We start from the raw sequence: 19,417 nt of genomic DNA, 5'->3' as shown, positions 1-19,417 counted from the left end.
TATGAAAAGCCAAATACGACTGAAATTAAGAGAAAGTGGTTAACTCTTTCCTAAGTGGTTATTTTGAATAAGCATTATCAAAATGTGTTACTCAAAAAAGCATCTTGTTGTGTCAAAAGTATATGCATAAGTTTAAACTATGCACCCCATATATATATATATATATATATATATATATATATATATATATATATATATATATATATATATATATATATATATATACAGATTTATTTTTTTTCTAGGCTATTCTAGGAACATATATTCGTACACAAAAAACGCAAGAAGGGTGGCTTGAAGTAAAGTCCGACTTCCGGCTGCTCTAAATTTATGTTAATTAAACCAGCCGATAAAAGAACAATACATCAAACCAGCAAAACAACAGGGTGCAAATAATCATTCAAATCTTCAGTAGGTAGGGTAAACATTAGGCTACAGCGAGGCTAGCAGCGGAGCTAACATCACTCCTGCCAGTGCTCACTGCATGCTGTCTGTCCACCGGTATTTATTCACAAAACATTAATCTCATGCTGTAATCTGCAAATGATTTCATACATCTGATCGATAATGGACTCTAAGAGGGGAAAAGAAAATGGTGAGTTACTTGTAACCAAGAAACAATATGTATTAAACGTGTGTGCTAGCAGCGGTAGCTGTCCACACACCGTGGTGCTGACCGACAAAAACACTACTACTAAATATTACATATATATTTTTATAATGATATTTTTGCAAGAAGTTAATCTCTTTGGCAGGCTAATAAATGTAGTCGTGCACTGTCATTGCAATAAAACCAGCATGCCATTTCCTTAAGGTCATTCATTAATCGCTTGTTGCTTCGCATGTGTGCTGAATTGGGTTTCTTTTAAACATAAATTCAGCGTTTAAACCAACTGTTAGCTAATTACGACTTTTATTATATCCATATATACTCAGTTATTTTATTATAGCTTTGAAAACTATTTTAAAGGGATAGTTCACCCAAAAATGAAAATTCTCTCATCATTTACTCACGCTCATGCCATCCCAGATGTGTAGGACTTTCTTTCTTCTGCTGAACACAAATGAAGATTTTTAGGAGAATAGTTCAGCTCTGTCGGTCCATACAATGCAAGTGAATGGTGGCCAGAAATGTGGAGCTCCAAAATGCATGTAAAGGCAGCATAAAAGTAATCCACATGATCCAGTGGTTAAATCAATGTCTTCAGAAGAGATATGATAAGTGTGGGTGAGAAACAGATCAATATTTAAGTTCTTTTTTACTTTAAATTCTCCTCTCTGGTGGATATGCATGAATAATCACTGAAAACAGTATAGTAAAAAGGACTTAAATGTTGATCTGTTTCTCACCCACACTTATCATATCTCTTCTGAAGATGGATTTAACCACTGGAGTCATATGGAGAACTTTTTGGTTTTCTTGAAATGCTTTTTGGACCTTCAAAGTTTTGGTCACCATTCACTTGCATTGAATGGAATTACAGAGCTGAAATATTCTTCTAAAATCTTTGTGTTCAGCAGTATAAAGAAAGTCATGCACATCTGGGATGGCATGAGAGTGAGTAAATGATGAGAGAATTTTCATTTTTGGGCAAACTATCCTGTTAAGTGGGCAGGGCTGGACTGATAATCTGGCATTCCAGGCATTTTCCCGGTGTGCTGACGCACTTTGGGGCCGACTGACCATCGGCACACACACACACTTTTGGGCCAGATGCCATGAAAAATCCCGGGCTGATTTCTCTTCCCAGTCCAACCCTGTAAGTGGGTATTGTGTGATGTACAGTATGTTGTCAATATTGTCAGCAGACATATGAACATGTGTTTTTTAGTAAAAGAGTGTCTCATCATCTTCCAGAAACCGAATGTGCAAAGATTACCACCGTACTTCTGAAGTCCTCCACAGGGGAGTTCGATCTGGAATCTATTTTATTTCTTAAACTGATTAATTTAGGTAAGCAAACTAAAGAGTTTTGTGGCTTCTGAATAGTTGGTACAACGTATTTCACATAAACACAATCCAACTTGTGTTTTGCAGGAATTTATGACCTTGGATGTGTAGGAGAGTGTATAAACCTGGAGAGGCTGGACCTCTCGGGAAATAACATCACGAATCTGGGGCCTCTTTCGCCTCTACGAAGACTTCTTGTCCTTAACTTGTCAGCCAACAGAATCTCCAATTTAGGTAATGGTTATTACAACCATATTATAATCTGAATATGGATTCTTATCAATGCAGCTGAGTAATATTTAATGTCAATATGTCTTTTCTCAGAACCCCTTTCAAGCTGCGAAAGTTTACAGAGTCTAAATTTGTCAGGCAATGTGATACCGAGGTAAGCGAAACAATGTGATACAATATAGCCACTTTAAAAATGACGGATCACTTTTTTCTTTTCTAATCCCCTATCGCCCATGTCAAATTTGTTGCCTTGCACCAACAGTGTTGATAATCTCCATGCACTCAAGTCTTTATGGAAACTGGAAAGCATTAGATTGAAGGACAACATGTATAATTATACCAATCCAGGTTAGCGTTTGTCTGGGTCTTTGTTTATTTAGATCTTTTTGGTACTGTAAACCATTTCCAATATTTGTACTCATTTATTTTGTTGTAGTCTGCAAGAATTCTTCATACCGCACCCTTCTTCTTGAAATGTTCTCAAACATCAAAGTGTTGGATGGTGAGATGTTTTATGTTAGGTTGCTCAATTTGGATCCATATGCAACATGATTAAAAGGATATGTTTTTTTCATTTGCAACACTACAGCAAGGCAAGCAAGTTAACCTATTCTCTTTTATTGTGTAACTTTAGGTGAAAGGGTGGTGGGACGTGGAAGTAACCTATACCAACTATGCAAAGACATTGATGATACAATCAAAGGTATTTGTTGGAAGTTTAACCCTGTTATTGAATTGATTGATTGTAGCATGAAAACAATGTACTTGCATGGGTATTACGGTAACCTATTACCAGTGTTGGGTGTAATCTGATAACAAAGTAATTAGTTATTAGCTTATTTGGTATATTTGAAGTACAGGGATTTGGAAAGAAGGGACGTTGCTAATCCAATGGCTCACCTTGTGGAAATCCTATCGCTTACAGTTCCTTTAATTACTTTTAAGTAGGGCTGTCAATTGATTAACAATTTTAATAGACTGAATTACATGCAATAAATTAATCGAATTAATCGCATACATTATTATTTACAGAGAAAGGCACTCTGAATAAAGGTTATTAATATAAATAATGCATAATAATGGGCCTGGGTAGCTCAGCGAGTAAAGAAGCTGACTATCACACCTGCAGACACGAGTTAAAATCCAGGGTGTGTTGAGAGATGTCTCATAAGCAACCAAATTGGCCCGGTTGCTAGGGAGGGTAGAGTTACATGGGGTAACCTCCTCGTGGTTGCTATGACGTGGTTCTCGCTCTCGGTGAGGCGCGTGGTGAGTTGTGCGTGGATGCCGCAGAGAATAGCATGAAGCCTCTACACATGCTATGTCTCCATGGTAACGCGCTCAACAAGCCACGTGATAAGATGCATGGATTGATGGTCTCAGACAAGGAGGCAACTGAGGTCGTCCTCCGCTACCCAGATTGAGGCGAGTCACTACACCACCATGAGGACTTAGAGTGCATTGGGAATTGGGCATTCCAAATTGGGGAGAAAAGGGAGGGGGTCGCATAGTAATTAAAATATTTATAAATATTTAGGGCCTAAAATAAATATATAATACGGATGGAAATTCAGTTTGAAATAAATTGCATTATTGTGGTAGATGCATAAAGCATTGATTAGACAATACTTAAGAACGAATTATATTGTTTTGTTTTATTCTGATATCATTGAACCAAGCCTACAGTTGACCAGTCTATTTTGCATTGAGTTTATCAATGTGTCCAGTTCTCACAGTACATGTTCTTGCGTTCTGTCTGTGCTGTATTTAATTGTTGCTCTATTTACATGTGTGTGCCTCAGATGGTCACATTTGGGGCGTCTCACTGGTATTCAGCAGTGTCAAGTTAAAAGTAGTGGAAACTTTGAAAAGTGCATCTCAAGGTTCCTGTTTTCTGTTGTGTCAATGAAGTTTGTCGAGGCGTCCTGTCAACTTTTGACACAGCTAGTAAAAACAAATGTTCTTCAAGCTTGAAAAAGTCAGCTTTTTCGCTTGCTGACATCGCCTCCACAACTATCTCATGTACGTTATAAACATTGGAAGATGTCTCTGCCCACTTGCGGCTCGTATGGTAGGAAAATCCGTAAATTTATTACGGACTTAAGTACTGTACACTTCAGGGGGACTGAATAATTGCGTAATAAAATGTATTTTATACGTTATTTTTATATAATTAACCATACTAAAATAATGCATTAAATAAACAGCCCTACTTTAAAGACATCCGGTTACACATTTTTCTAAAATAATATTATTTATGTAGAAAACATTTAAAGCAGGGATTATTTTCATATATACATCTGTTTGTGTTTCTGTGACAGCTGAAAGTACAACAACAATGAACAATTATGAAATTTAGTCATTATTTTGAAATTGTTGAGCAGAAAAACACCACTATTCTGAGATAATTGTTTTGAAAAGTAGCTTAAAAGTAAAGTCATTTGTAATGTCATTTCTTTCCCATTAAGTAATCAGTAAAGTAATTAGATTTTTTTTTAAGAAGTAATAAGTAATTTGTAGTGGATTACTTGTTTTGAGTAATAAATCACATTTGTTTACAGTTAGCATTTAATCTTTTTTCCTAAACAATGTCCCTTTTTATTGTCTGTTTATTGTTTATTGTTATGAGACCAACTTTATGTTTGTCTATGTGTTCTGTAATTATTGTTTCTTCTCTTTCGATCGTAGCAGGCTTGTATAAAAATGGCCATCTGTCGGAGCTAGCAGAATGTAAACCTTGGGTAGATGATGGTTTTTGGGAGATAAAAAGATCAAACAACGCCATCATAGATGAAGCCTATAAACATTTTAGTGGTATTGTCTAAATCATTGTTTTTTTAATATTTTATTTCTTAAAACGTCAATTACATACATAAACTGGCACAATTCCTATGGAAGCTAGATCCCGCCATGGAATCAAAATGGTACTTCTAACTTTAAACCTCACAAATGTGACTTTATTTCTCACAATTCTAACATTGTAATTACGAAGTCGTAATTACAATTGTATTTATTTATTTTTTATTCTTTGGTGGGATCAAGGCACCAAACAATTCATTTGCTGAAATGCTCTAATTCCTTTTTGGGAAACTGACTCTGTTTTCTTTACAGATGTTCTTCATGAATGCAGACTGCTGAACAGTAGAGCAGTTCATGTGATCTCACAAAATGAAAGGAACCTCAGCCTCAAGGGTCAACCAAAGCAGTATGCTGTTTGAATCTGTTGATTGAGTCACACTGAATATTTGTTTCCATTTGCAAAGAACGCATATGTTTACCACAGCTTTCTGTGTCTCATATGCTTGATGCATCACCGGTTCCAGAAATCCAAAATGCTCCGTGTTACCTGCAGTGTGAGGGTTTAGTTTTAGTAACCTTTTAACCTTTAAGAGACCTTTCTGATTCTGTAGTTACCCTGAATCCATTTTGATCACTGTCTCAGGATGTTTCAAATCAAAAGAATCCTCTTTGCACTCCTAACACAATACTGTATAACATTATGTTTTAAATTACACTTAAAATGCTGCTATTTGTATATTTCATAATAGTGAAGCCCTTCTTTTGTTTATTAACCCTTTCTGGGGCTTTTTCCATGTTGTACTTCTTATTTGCTATTTTTGATTAATGCTTTTGCATTTTGCTTTTTTATTGTAAACCCAATGTGGACAAACTTTTGTAATTGAATACAGCAGTTTGTGTAGCTGTTTGTTTCATATAAAAATTTTCCCTTACATTTTCTAAAATATCCTTTTGCTTAAAATGACATCTATACTTTAAATATATATGATCAGCTTTGCATCTTTGCATTTACATTATGTTGGATAAAGAAGAACACTCACCAGAAAATGTCCCTGTGTCTTTACAGTATGTAATAAAGCTGTTTTGACTATAATATTCAGAATATTTAAACAGTACTATAGTGGTACAATATAATGAAAGCCTTGCATCTTTGCATGCCAGTGTTGTCCAAATAAGGTACACTAGAACACATTGATCTGACCAAGACTTTCAAGAAAACATTGCCGTCTTGTGGTCTGTTTGTGCCTTGGACTAGTGTTAGTAAGCGTGGTCAGTAAATGTACAACATGTAACATCCAGCAAACCCTTAAAAAATGCATCCTCTAGAACTAAAAATGTTTGTTAATATTTGAGAAAAAGTCAGACTGAAAAAAAAAGAGGAAAAATGTATTTGCACGTTTGTGACGCTACTGTAAAAGTGCACTTGACATCCAGTCCAGTAGGGGAAGTGTGACTAAAGCATGTGTGCTCAACTTGTCAGAGCTTCTCAACTTTGCAGCTGCATGAAAAGCAGTGTGCTAGTACTCAGGGTTGCCAGTTGTAATAGAATTTTGGAGAGTTTTAAAAACGTGTGCTTTCAGTTCTAAAAGAAAGTTATTCAAGGGCTTGATTTTTATAAAAACAAACAGATTTCAACTTTTTTCTTTTGTTATATATAGGTCATATTAAAACTGACCTGTAATCGATTTACTAGGCCTTCATTTTTAATTTTGGTGCTTTTAAAATGCCTTTTATATTACATTTGAGCCTTTTCCTAGACACAGACTTTCTATATTAAAATTCTGTAATACTAATAAAAATTATTACTTGTTTAAAACTATGCCAATCTAAACAAAGAGTAAAATAAACATAAGCCATTTGAATATTTTTATTTAGTCAAAATTATTCAAGAATCAATAAAATTATTATTTTTTAAAAATGGCATTTTCTGCCCCTAATAACTCTTTTTTTGTAAGTGACTGCACTTGTTAACAAAGTTCACAAAAGTGTTATTGAAGAGCATGCTTAATATTAAATATGAGACAAGTACATCAATTAAACAAAAAAATCAAGGTAAATATCACCAGTGTGCAGAGTATTTTAATTGGTCATTATTTCCAATCAAGCTGTAACAATCATTTTAGGGTGGGAAATAGGTATTCTCTTCGTCTGACCTCATCATCAGTTTCGATGGGACTTAGGAATAATCCTTTAACCCGACCATGTTTGAGATGTGGTGGAAATTCCACTGTATCAAACATACGTTGTTGGACATTGTTAGTACACAAAGTTAATGAAGGTGTGAAGTCTACAATGCTAAAAGTGCCTTAAGTTTAAGAAACATCCTTTAGACGGAATTGCTGGAACTATATATTCAACTTATAGCATTCAAAGTATGCTATTAATTACATCTTCAAAACTGGGAAAAGCATTATTCGTCAGACTTTGTAACACACCTTATTTAGTTGATTTAAAACATTATTGAATACACATTACATATGTTGCATATAGATTACCAGCTGTAAATTAAATTCTCTATACTTCTGAATAACTTTAATCTAAGCATGCACTGACAGAGATACACAATAAAATGTACTCTACTAAAGTAACGCGGTTTCGTAGCCCGTCTTCTTGTGTAATATCTGGCAACATCAGATGCTCGTAGTGGAGGATGAGACATAGCTGCGTTCAGTTGGTAGTCGCAGGAACACGGTTAGCACAGGATGGCTGGAAACGTGTGGAGGTCAACGGTAAGGAAGTTTTATATATATATATGTATGACATGCATTAAGATCATATCAGTCCATGCTCTATTATTCCTTATATGAGTTTCCTGTATGAATGTAACTATATAAGAGACGAAAACGTTGCGCTGCGATAGAGATGCGACAGCGGCCATGGACAGCTTGCCCTTCAACACCAGCACTTACATTTTTTAAAAATGACTTTAACAGCCCTAAATCAAATTATGTACTAGTATATTAACACATATGAATGACAGATATAAAATGGCATGTTAAAGGCGCACTGGTTTCGACAAATCTCATTAATTAGTGATTCATGCCTGCGCGTGTCAAACGTCGCAGATGTTTAACAGCTCTGCAGTCACCCTCATCCACACATTACAGTGTTTCATAAACAAAAAGTCAGCTAACTAATCTCGGAGGTCTGTAAATTCTTCTTGAGAGATGCGGTGTGCGGATAAGTGAGGCGAGCAAATCTCTGGAAGGAAGAATCCCATCACTGCGGTCCGTTTACGCGTTTAGCTGCCGGGGTGATGGTCCCAAAAGATGGCAAATCTGACGTGGACGTTAATAAATTAATTTCGTGATACAGCGGTAAAACAGTGATTTGTAAGTGCTAGGAGAACATTTAACTCCAACCAACCAACTATCGCCCGCTGAATGAAGGTCACCTCTTCGGCATGCTGACATGTCAGTTTTACCGTAGCTTTTGGTTTGTAGGCTAGATTATGGCAATTCTTCCAGCACATATAATATATTTGTCCGAGCTGATACAAGTGATGAGGACAGCAAAAAAAAATAAAAAATTTGAATGGCCCAAAAAGTGTTTTGTAGGCCTACTACACACGTTCTTTTAAAACGTCACTTACACTCTAAAGCCAAAGAGATATATATTATTATTATTTATTGTAAGTGACTTAATTTTAAAATAATGTTTGTAGTACAAAACATTTTATTCAATCATGGAGAGTGGCTCCATGTGTTTGAAATACATTTTCTTAAAGCTACACTATGTATTTAATTTTTTGTTAAAACATAACAAAATGTTATTAATGAGAGAGTTCAACAAAAATCCATCTTCCAAACCTTGTCTTTACCCAAATACACACTGATAAACCAATAATAATGATTTAAATTTGAGAGCTGTCGGGACGGATTTAGCGGGAATTTGCATACATATGTCATTCGCCCATGCGTGTTGACGTCATATCCTGTGACGCAGTGAAAATAAATTCACTATAGCGCGTGCATGGTGAGGGAGTAGCGTGAAGCTGAAAGTTTGTTGTCACAACGAATGAGAAAAATTGCCCATGGATCATTAAAAACGGCAAACCTCAGAGGAATCACCAGTTGTAAAAACAAAGAAACCCCAAACAGATCAGAGTCTACAAGCAGAAAGGGAAAGCGACAGAGTCCGTAATAAAACCCGATTCAACATTGGCTTGGCTTTTCAGAGGTGGCGACGACTCTTGATCCAAAAGATGGATATCTGAAAAAATGTAATCTCTTTTATTTATTTGTCCATTCACTCTGATAAGATTTCCTGTATCCATGTGTACACCGGTTCCTCTAACTACATTCATCATCAGAGGAGCTGAAGCTTAACTTGCGTGATTACCTAAACAATGTTCTTCCACAAGACACATGCAGTTTTATTTTTTAACCGCTAGAGGGCCAAAAGTTACATAGTGTAGCTTTAACTTAAAATTATTCCGTAATCTCAACACAAACACTTTGTGCAGAAAGAACCTAGTTGAATTGGGTAAACCCAACAGAATTAGAATGTTATTCAATTCTTTTATATTTCTTTATGGACTAGCTAGTGAAAATGAATGTTAGCATGCTACTTGTGCTCTACTTCCAACAATACATGCTGGTTGGAAGTAGAGCACAAGTACATCTCCAAGATGTTTTAAATATTTTTATCTGGAAAGCATCACATTCTAATGAACATCTGCTAAACATCTTAAAAAATCAGATTTACAAACATTCTAAATCATAAACATCTCAAAGACATCTGCTGAATGTCTTATTGACATCCGAGAGGAAACATCTTTGCAGATGTGCAAACAACCTAAAGAAATACATTTACCAGATGTAAACATGCACTTAAAAGACATCTGTGATATTTGTATGCTATAAGAGATAGTTTAGTAACTTTGCAGTGGTTAGCACTGCATATGCTCAATTAAACGATCAATCAATTTTATGTGCGACATCTACCTGTCCTCATCGTTAGCTCAAGCTCCACTCTTTATAATGGTAACCCCCAAAACACCAACATAACAGACATTTCTAAATCTCAACTTAAACTATTAAACACCAACAAGTGTTACAGCACGCCTTCCTTGGTCTAGGGGGTATGGGAAGTTGGGTAACAAATATGTTGGAGAGAGTGCAAAAGTGATCCTCCCCAAGTAACCACAGATCACAACAACGTGTGATGTAGTAAAATATAACACATTTATTAAAGAAATCAGTGGGATAAATGGAAAACTTCAGGAGAGGAACCGGCCAAAATAACACAAAATACATTCTTCCTATGGGGATTTAGAAAGTGACTTACCTATTAAAAAGGAAACACAAATCACTTCCCTAACTCCCTCTCTATAAATAACCAAGAGAAAACAGAATCCTTCAAAATAAATGGCGTCCACCTCCCTACTAAATGATCCCACAACATAACCAACCTAAATAGATTCAAAGTAAAGTAAAACTGGGATAATAAACTTGTGTAAACTGTAAACAACTGCAAATGACAATTTGGTTAATCAACTCACACTTAAAGACAACTAACAAGACTGTTATCCTATTCACATTAACACAACAATTGTAACACTGAGACCAAGAGATAGAATAACTAATGCATTAGAAAGTATTTTCTGTGTGTCTCTCTCTCACTGGTGAAGAGTTGTTGGCCTCTTATACTCTCCATTTCTGGGCTGAGCCAATCATGGGTGATGAGCAACAGGTGGGCCTCATTATCCTGCTTAAATGGAGAGCGAAAGTGACAAGGAAATACACAGGAAGACACAACACACAATAAACCACATTTAAATATCACCATCACAATGATATAATATACGTCGACGTAACAAGTATCCCCCTTTATTTTGATAATTTACTTTCCCTATCCAGTCCCATGCAAACCAGCTGGGAAATGGAAATCCCCTGCCCAGTTTCGTCAATGCCACATTAACGCCACATAAAATTATTAATGTAGTCCCAACTCAAACAGATTAAGTAAACTTCCATTTGACTAATTTTAAATGGATAGAACGCAATGAAATCATGTTCTAGAATAGTGTTGCTTTAGTTTATTTTAACTTGGTGCATTTAACAAACAGCAAAAAAAACGAAAAACAATCAGTGTAAGCCATACTTAAAATGTATTAATTTAATTGTATTACATAACACAATATCAAGCACAATATCATAAGTGACAGCCGTAAACAATTGATGTTAGACCTTTTCCAGAATCAACGTAACTTTTCTAGCCATTTTTGCAATTTTAACTGAACTTTGAAGAGTATATCTGTTGTCTTTATGTTTTTGAGACAGACTTTGTTTAATTCATACATTTAAGTGAGGCTTCATAATTAGTGCCTTATCATTTTAGACTTGTATATTTGAAGTTAAATGTTTTTAGACTTTTTCAGAAATGTGTAAAAGTTTGAGTTCCAGCGTTATTGATCTGTATGCCCCTTTGGGTTTGTTTCTGCAGGTGCCCCGTGTAATGGGAGCCATAAAGACTCAGACGCCACAGCCCAGAACCTTCTCCCGAGGGGTAAGTTGAAATGCATGGAGACTCACTGCTGTACCAAAGTTGGTGGCATGAAGTTACAAATTGTCATGTATAAGGGCCTATAGCCATGAACCAGAAACTCAGCTGGCTAAACTTTATGGACAACACTAGCAAATAAAGTACAATGTTTTACCATGTTTTTTGGACATTTCCTTGGTAGTACCAGGGAGTTATTTTGGACATGTACCATGATAATAGTGTGCAACAGTCTGGTTCCAGAAGTAAAAATCTCATTCATGTTTTCTATTTTTGGAATTTATTTTTAACGATTACCTATAAAGCTTTAAAGACAGAACTACTGTTAGCACCAAGGTTGTTAATTAGGTTGTTATTTTAACTTCTTTATAAAATAAAATTAAAGTATAATAGCAGAATTTCTGGCGAAGAGCTACACTACCCATGATTCTGTAGGAAAACGATCAACCAATTAGAAAATTGCAGCAAACAATGTGTGGCAAAAGAGCTATACAGCACTCTCTGCACACTCAAACTACTTATTTGTAATATTTTGCAATGTGCTTTATACATATTGATTCTATAAAAATAAGCAATTTTGACTATGTCCACATTAATTCAGATACATTTGAAAACACTTTCCAGCGACACTGCCATTTTCAATCGTTTCAAGAAGTTGGTCGTTCACACCGAAACATTGAAAATGCTTAAATCCCTTTATTGCGCATTTGAAAAAAATAGCAATTTTGAGTAAAACTTTTGTCACCTTTAAAGGAATGCAATGTGAAGGTTGTTCAAAGTAGCATTTATCTTTACCAACGATATCAACATGGATAGCAGGCACAACAACGCCGCTACAACATGGTCCGCCATCTTTATTGTTTTGGTTTGAATGGATAACATTACTGGTTCAGATGACAATAAATACATAATAATTTTCTAAAATGTCTGTATGCGAATACGGTGTTTTCAAATGTATCCACTTAGGGAGAGCGCTTTCGAAAAGCTGCGTTCTCACTGGACAAAAACGCCTCCTCAGTTTGGACGGAAGGCCAAAGTGTGTCGAAATTAATGCATTTTCAAATGAAAATGTATTTAGTGTGGACGTGGCTTTAGTAGTTTTATATTTTTCCATCTTTTTTAGTTCGATAACATTATTCACAGTGCTGCATGGGACTGCAGTACATTCCCTCATGGAAGATGTCAAGTAAAAATTATTTTACCTTTGTCTTTTTTGACAACGTTTTTGCTTTTAATAAAAGTTTATGTTGTGATTCGCCTCAGAGCTGGATGGTTTGGTTCATGACTCTTTTATGAAAGATCTTATGAAATCCCTATGGGAAAAATACTTTCAAGACAGTGGGAAAGTGATTTTGCACTTTTGTGCTCTATACCAGTTTTCTTTTAAGTAACTTAAAGTAAAACACTATGTAAATACTGTACATTGGTACATTAAAATGGTATGGTTATTCAGTACAATGATAAACATGAAAGTACCATGGTATTCCCATCTGATACCATCACTCTACCATAGTATGACCATAGTACTACCCAGTACTTTTTTGTAAAAAGATACAGTGGATCACTATATTGCCAGAAATGCTCTCTTAATATTTATTCAACAAAATCAAAAGACCTAATCGCATATTTTGTAGGAGTCTCAAACACTCTTGCAACCTGCAGAAAACGTTGTGGTTGTGTGGGTTTGAAGCATAATTACTTCCTCAATGTTGCTCACTTGAAGGCGTTGGTCTTTAGGCACAACATTCACAACGTACAGTATGCACTGCAAGAACTTAAACTGGATGCCTTTGTTTCTCTTTGCCATTCTGGAGACATTTGTTATAGCAACCAACAAACATGGATGACCTTTGTAGAACTTTTTGCAGTCAACATTTATTGTAAAATCCTCAAGTTCTTGTCTAAGCACTGTGTTCCATAACGAAAGCCTCAGCTAAATGTTACCAGATTGTGATACTTGTGATTTAATACCTGTTATCAAGAGTCCATTTAAATCTTATTTTGTTTTTATTATCACAGATTCAAACAGTAACGTTAATTCCTGGAGATGGAATTGGCCCAGAGATCTCCACTGCAGTAATGAAAATATTTGAAGCAGCTAAGGTAAGTATCTATTCTATTATTCTTTTTACTACCCGGAATGCAGCTTAGGGTGCAAGTTTCAACAAGTGCTTCATGCAGGTTTTCAGAAAGGACATGCATCAATGTTAATATTAAGCTACCATTACTGTATGTTCCAAACCCTCCTATGTGCTGCTTTCAGCCTTAGTATTACATTTGTGTTAATATTTACCCAAAATGTAAATAATGCAGATGTATTAAGCTACTTTAACCCTTTTTTCCCCTCATACCCAGGCCCCTATTCAGTGGGAAGAGAGGAATGTCACTGCCATCAAAGGACCTGGAGGCAAGTGGATGATTCCTCCCGAGGCAAAAGAGTCAATGGACAAAAACAAAATTGGATTAAAAGGTAAATCTGACGACTTTGCCACATCAATTTACCATAGACCTTATAAATTCATAGTGTATTATGTCCAGCAATTACATTAAAATGTGTTATTTTCCAGGACCTTTAAAAACACCAATTGCTGCTGGCCACCCGTCCATGAACCTGCTGCTAAGGAAGACCTTTGACCTTTATGCTAACGTGCGTCCTTGCGTGTCCATTGAGGGCTATAAGACACCGTACACTGATGTGGACCTGGTCACTATCCGAGAAAACACAGAAGGAGAATACAGTGGCATTGAACATTTGGTATGTATTCGTAGCCATCTATATTTTATACTAGTTAACCAGTAACACTTATCCAACCTTTCAAACCAGGGTTAATCATTCTGATTCAGATTTCTTCTTTAGAGATCTAGATGTTTTTAGACCACCAAGCCCTATAAAGCAAGGAGGTCTGTAATACCTGGAGAAAACTTATGTTAGGATTCCCATACATCTCAGTTGCAGTTTATAAGTCAATTTCACGCTTCAAAGACCCATTCAAAAAATTGGTCAATGGAAAAACATGTGCTATAATTAGGGCTGTCGATTTAACGTGTTCATTTAGTGTGATTTTAATTATACAAGAAATAAAGCGTAAAATCTTTTTACACAATTAATCATGTCCACGGACTATAATAAGGAAGGAATATTCCCACCATCAGAGCAATTCAAGCTTGGAGTACCAGCAGGGGGCAGTAAGTGAAACTCCAATCGTGCAGGCAACGCATAAATGTAATTGGAACAAACCGCATTCAGGCTTGCTTGACACTTGAGACAGCACAAGATGATGACACGTTTTCGCGTTCAAAAACAGCTGGACGATGTTCATTGACATGTCCTTTGAAAAGCCCTTATAATGAATCTATCTTGGACAGATTAATATTCAATTGCAAAATTGATCGCTGTGAACTACGCCAATGATATGCTTCTGTTCAATGGAAATAATCAACACATTGCCTTCTAAAGCCACTTTTTGTGTAGTCTTATCAATGTTTGACTCGTCTGCTACAATAATGTAATGCATTTACATTTTCTGAATTATTATATTTATAAAATATATTATGTTCCTAATTTTTTTTTAATGTAACCATTTATATTTATTTATAAATATAATATATATATTCCAAATATTTATATATGCGATTAATTGCGATTTATTATTTGGCATATACAATTTTAATAGATTGACAGCCCTAATGTATAATATAATTAAATATTAGCTATTTGTATGCTATTTTTGTCAGAATAGATATATACATATAAATGGCCGTCAATAAAGAAAGATGCTTTTTGCCCCCAGAATGATGTAGTTACAGCATCTACTAGCAGGGGCGAACTGGACCATGCTAACCAGCCAAACTCTGACCCCTTGCTCTAAAGGTCAATAGGAAGACCTTTGTGCAGTAATCCATTCAGCTGCTGGATAGAGGCGGCACAAAGTTTGTTCTATTGCCATCAGCACCTGTGCTATCTAATGCTGTCTTGACCAGTTTCTCACGCAGTGATAGCGGAAATTCAGTGGGCACACAGCTCTTATTTCAGTGCTGTTTATTCTGTAGGTAGGTGCCCCACTACTGCCATAAATCAGTTGTCTGTGGTCCCACTCCATAGTGTTTCATAGCATTATGTGGAAAGACATTCAGGTCATCACATTCCATTCATGCGATCTTCCCTTTGTCTGTATGTACAGCTGTGAGCTGCTTTATGAATATAGATCAAGTGCACAACATGAAACTTTCTGAATCTGTAGAAATGATCATATCTTGCCCCTATGTGTGAACTAACCCATTCCTATTTGCTGAAACTACACATGATCCTGTCTTGATAACAATTTAGCTGTCAGAAAATGTTTTTGGTTTTTTTCATCTATATGGTGTATTATCTTAATTGTGTTTCCTCTGTTGCTTTCTATCAGATCGTGGATGGAGTGGTGCAAAGTATTAAGCTGATCACAGAGGACGCCAGCCGACGCATCGCTGAGTACGCATTCGAGTACGCCAAGAATAACCAAAGAAACAGTGTCACGGCAGTCCACAAAGCCAACATCATGTGAGATTCTTTCTGTAAAGCACATCATAAATTATTTTCTTGGTAGCTACTTATAACCTATATGTATAATATTTGTATATCCTTAAGGGACTGAGAAATGTATTAGTGTCATTTTCTTCAGAGGCCATGCAATAATACATTTTTGTCATGTTTATTATGGTTTTAAACTTCAAAAAAAAAAAAAAAACGTAAAATGTAAACACTATAATTGATTTGCTTGGTCCAGAGATGTTGAAACAGGAGTTTGTTCTGGCAACAAATGTCTTGTTGGATCTAATAGAGAATAGAATTCACATTCAGGTTTGTTTGAAGAAAGAACAAGGCTAAACTCAGTGATTACCTGTCCCATAGGCGCATGTCTGATGGTCTGTTCCTGCGGAAGTGCAGAGAGGTTGCTGAGAATTTCAAGGATGTCAAATTCACAGAGATGTACCTGGATACAGTTTGTCTCAATGTACTTATCCATCTTTATTCATTTACCACATGATGAAAATAGATGGTATCTAAACTAGAATCTCATAACAAAACAATTACGTACTCATCATTTACTTACCCTTATGCCATACCAACTGACAAACAAAGATTTTTAGAAGAATATCTCAGTTCTGTAGGTCCATACAATGCAACTGAATGGTGACCAAAAATGTGAATGTCCAAAAAGCACATAAAAGTAATCCAGATGACTCCAGTGGTTAAATCTATATATTCAGTAGCAATATTGTAGATGTGGATGAGAATCAGATATTAATATTTAAGTCCTTTTTTACTATAAATTCTCCTCCCAGCCAGTACGGGGTGTATGTACAAAGAATGTGAATCGCCAAAAACAAAAGAAGAATGTGAAAGTGAAAGTGGAGATTGATATTAAATAAGGACTTAAATATTGATCTTCTTCTCACCCACAATTATCATATCACTTCTGAAGACATTGAGTAAACCACTGGAGTCGTGTGGATTACTTTTATGCTGCCTTTATGTGCTTTCTGATTCACTTGCATTGTATGGACCGACAGAGCTGAGGTATTCTTTTAAAAATCTTCATTTGTGTTCTGCAGAAGAAAGAAAGTCATACACATCTGGGATGGCATTAAGGTGAGTAAATTATAAGAGACTTTTTTGGGTTCTATCCCTTTAACTTGTGTCCTTGTGTTGCAATTTATCCACTAGATGGTGCAAGATCCCTCTCAGTTTGATGTGCTTGTAATGCCAAACCTTTATGGTGACATCTTGAGGTGAGTTTATAATCTGTCTATAAAGCAACACTAATAATGTTAGAGCACAATTATATGTGATTTGGTTATCTTTAAGGTCCAACTCTCACCATCCATTGATTTGGACCGGGATGTTTGTGTTTCAGTGATTTATGTGCTGGATTGATTGGTGGTCTTGGGGTCACTCCCAGTGGGAACATCGGAGCCAATGGTGTTGCCATATTTGAATCGGTGTGTGTTGGACCCTGTTACTTTAGGTTGCTCTCACACTAGCACTTTTAGTGTGCATCCGGGTTCGAATGACATCAAAGTCCGTTTCGTTTGGATAATGTGAACGCTGTTTTCAGAACTCGGGTGTGCAACTGTGAACAGCACCTGGGTTCTCTTGAAAACGTGGTCTAGGGTACGTTCCATGTGAACTCTGATACATTTCGCTACTGATATGAATGCAATCATACCAAACCGCAGAAGTGAACCGCTTGTGACGACGTGATCTTTGCCGGCTCCCATTCGCAATTATTATGGTATGATGGATTTCTCATTCCTACTTGTGTCCAAATAAATCCCTTTTAGAGAGCAGTTCACATTCTTCACATCTCTTACAATGCATCCGTGGGAGACAAACACAAGTGTTGTTCTGTGCATGGCAAGTTTTCGTGGTATATCCAAAGAGACAAACTTTGATGAGTAATACTTCACTTAACACAGTGAGGTTTTCTCGAGTTCCTACCTAGTTGCAGTGGTAAACAGCTGCTGCTTTTACTCACGTTGATGATGTAATCGGATTGCGGTTCGGACCTAAATAATAATATGTGAACAAAGACCAGCCTGAGCAGCGGGAGGGGGGAGGAGACGAACTCGGGTTCGTTCCAAGCAACCGAACCAAGTGTGAAAGCACCCTTAAGGTCTCTGAGTCTTATGGCATTTCCATATAGAATAATTAAAGTTTTTATTTTTTATTTTGCACATGTATTATGTGAGTCATTCAAATAACCTTGCACCTTGTTGTGTCAGGTACATGGAACTGCCCCTGATATTGCAGGCAAAGATCTGGCAAACCCCACCGCTCTTTTGTTAAGTGCCGTTATGATGCTGCGCCACATGGGACTCCACAGTTACGCTAAAAAGATTGAGACTGCCTGCTTTGACACCATACGGGACAAGAAGGTAAGATGTGCTAAATCACACACGGCCATGTTTGGACAGTAATTAGGAGGCAAGTGTGATACTGGCTTTCAGTGTGCTTGTGTGTGTGTGTGTGTGTGTGTGTGTGTGTGTGTGTGTGTGTGTGTGTGTGTGTGTGTGTGTGTGTGTGTGTGTATATTTATTGCATACACTTGGTTTTACATTTTACTGTAAATGATTGCACACAGGTTTTACACAAATACATGCATATTCATTGTTACTGAATGAGACTAACAATACATCTGTCTTCCTGTATTTCAGGTTTTGACCAAAGACCTTGGTGGAAACTCAAAGTGCTCCGAGTTTACAGCTGATATCTGCAAAAGAGTGCAGGACATGGAGTGATGTTATGGCTGTTTCTAATGTTAATTGAAACATTAATGTTAATTGGAATCTCATGCCAAAAGAACAGACACTCAAAAATATTAAATTAACATGTGTATCATTCTCATATCTACGCACAATTCTACTATAAATGTCTATGTATTTTTTCTGTAAAATAACAAAGCACGGTCTTAACCTCTTACCCTATGGTGATTGTATTTGTGAGCTGTTTTAATCTGTCACGAAAGAAACACATAATCTAAAATATACTGTGTTTATTGACTGGAAAATTGGTTATGTGGTTAATGATAGACATTGATTTTGTGTTTTGGTTGAAAGAGTGATCAATCTCATTACAAAGTAAACATACGATTGTCATTTTCATGTATGCTTTAAAGAGCTTTTACATCAGCTAAAAAGTTAGCATTTTGGTTTAGCATGATCAAAATAACTTTTAAAATGATTGATACTATTTAGACATCACTGTGGTTTGAATATATACATCTATTTTCATGGGGAAAGCAATCTATGTCTTTTTATTTTCACACAGCACTGTGTCATATGTCATAGTTCTACATCAATCAGCTGGAAGCATCCAGACAAAACGCAATTCATTTTCTTAAAGTAATTGACTTGATCAAAACATACAGAAATATTACACATGTAACATCG

At 36.1% G+C, this 19,417-nt stretch overlaps 2 protein-coding genes across 3 annotated transcripts; both read left to right on the top strand.

The window, feature by feature from the left end:
• Window positions 1-399: 399 nt before the first annotated feature.
• Window positions 400-6,019, top strand: LOC127638582 (leucine-rich repeat-containing protein 61-like). Of its 2 annotated transcripts, none has more exons than XM_052120162.1 (9): window positions 400-595; window positions 1,859-1,954; window positions 2,039-2,185; window positions 2,276-2,336; window positions 2,445-2,530; window positions 2,619-2,684; window positions 2,817-2,885; window positions 4,874-4,996; window positions 5,294-6,019. In XM_052120162.1, the coding sequence occupies exons 1-9, from the start codon at window positions 568-570 to the stop codon at window positions 5,398-5,400; spliced, it is 783 nt and encodes a 260-aa protein (XP_051976122.1). In that variant the 5' UTR covers window positions 400-567; the 3' UTR covers window positions 5,401-6,019. The 2 variants fall into 2 exon arrangements, with proteins under 2 accessions (XP_051976122.1, XP_051976121.1); XM_052120161.1 differs by having other exon boundaries at window positions 4,871-4,996.
• A 1,594-nt stretch (window positions 6,020-7,613) lies between these two features.
• Window positions 7,614-19,035, top strand: LOC127638388 (isocitrate dehydrogenase [NAD] subunit alpha, mitochondrial-like). Its single transcript, XM_052119884.1, has 11 exons — window positions 7,614-7,710; window positions 11,429-11,491; window positions 13,505-13,588; window positions 13,841-13,955; window positions 14,053-14,240; window positions 15,892-16,025; window positions 16,377-16,479; window positions 17,193-17,257; window positions 17,383-17,467; window positions 18,251-18,403; window positions 18,683-19,035. The coding sequence occupies exons 1-11, from the start codon at window positions 7,684-7,686 to the stop codon at window positions 18,764-18,766; spliced, it is 1,101 nt and encodes a 366-aa protein (XP_051975844.1). The 5' UTR covers window positions 7,614-7,683; the 3' UTR covers window positions 18,767-19,035.
• Window positions 19,036-19,417: the final 382 nt, after the last annotated feature.

Source organism: Xyrauchen texanus, chromosome 46 (assembly GCF_025860055.1).
Source record: "Xyrauchen texanus isolate HMW12.3.18 chromosome 46, RBS_HiC_50CHRs, whole genome shotgun sequence".
Taxonomy (NCBI): Eukaryota; Metazoa; Chordata; class Actinopteri; order Cypriniformes; family Catostomidae; genus Xyrauchen; species Xyrauchen texanus.
The sequence above is the reverse complement of the archived record's forward strand: the minus strand, read 5'-3'. Positions and strand labels throughout refer to the sequence as shown.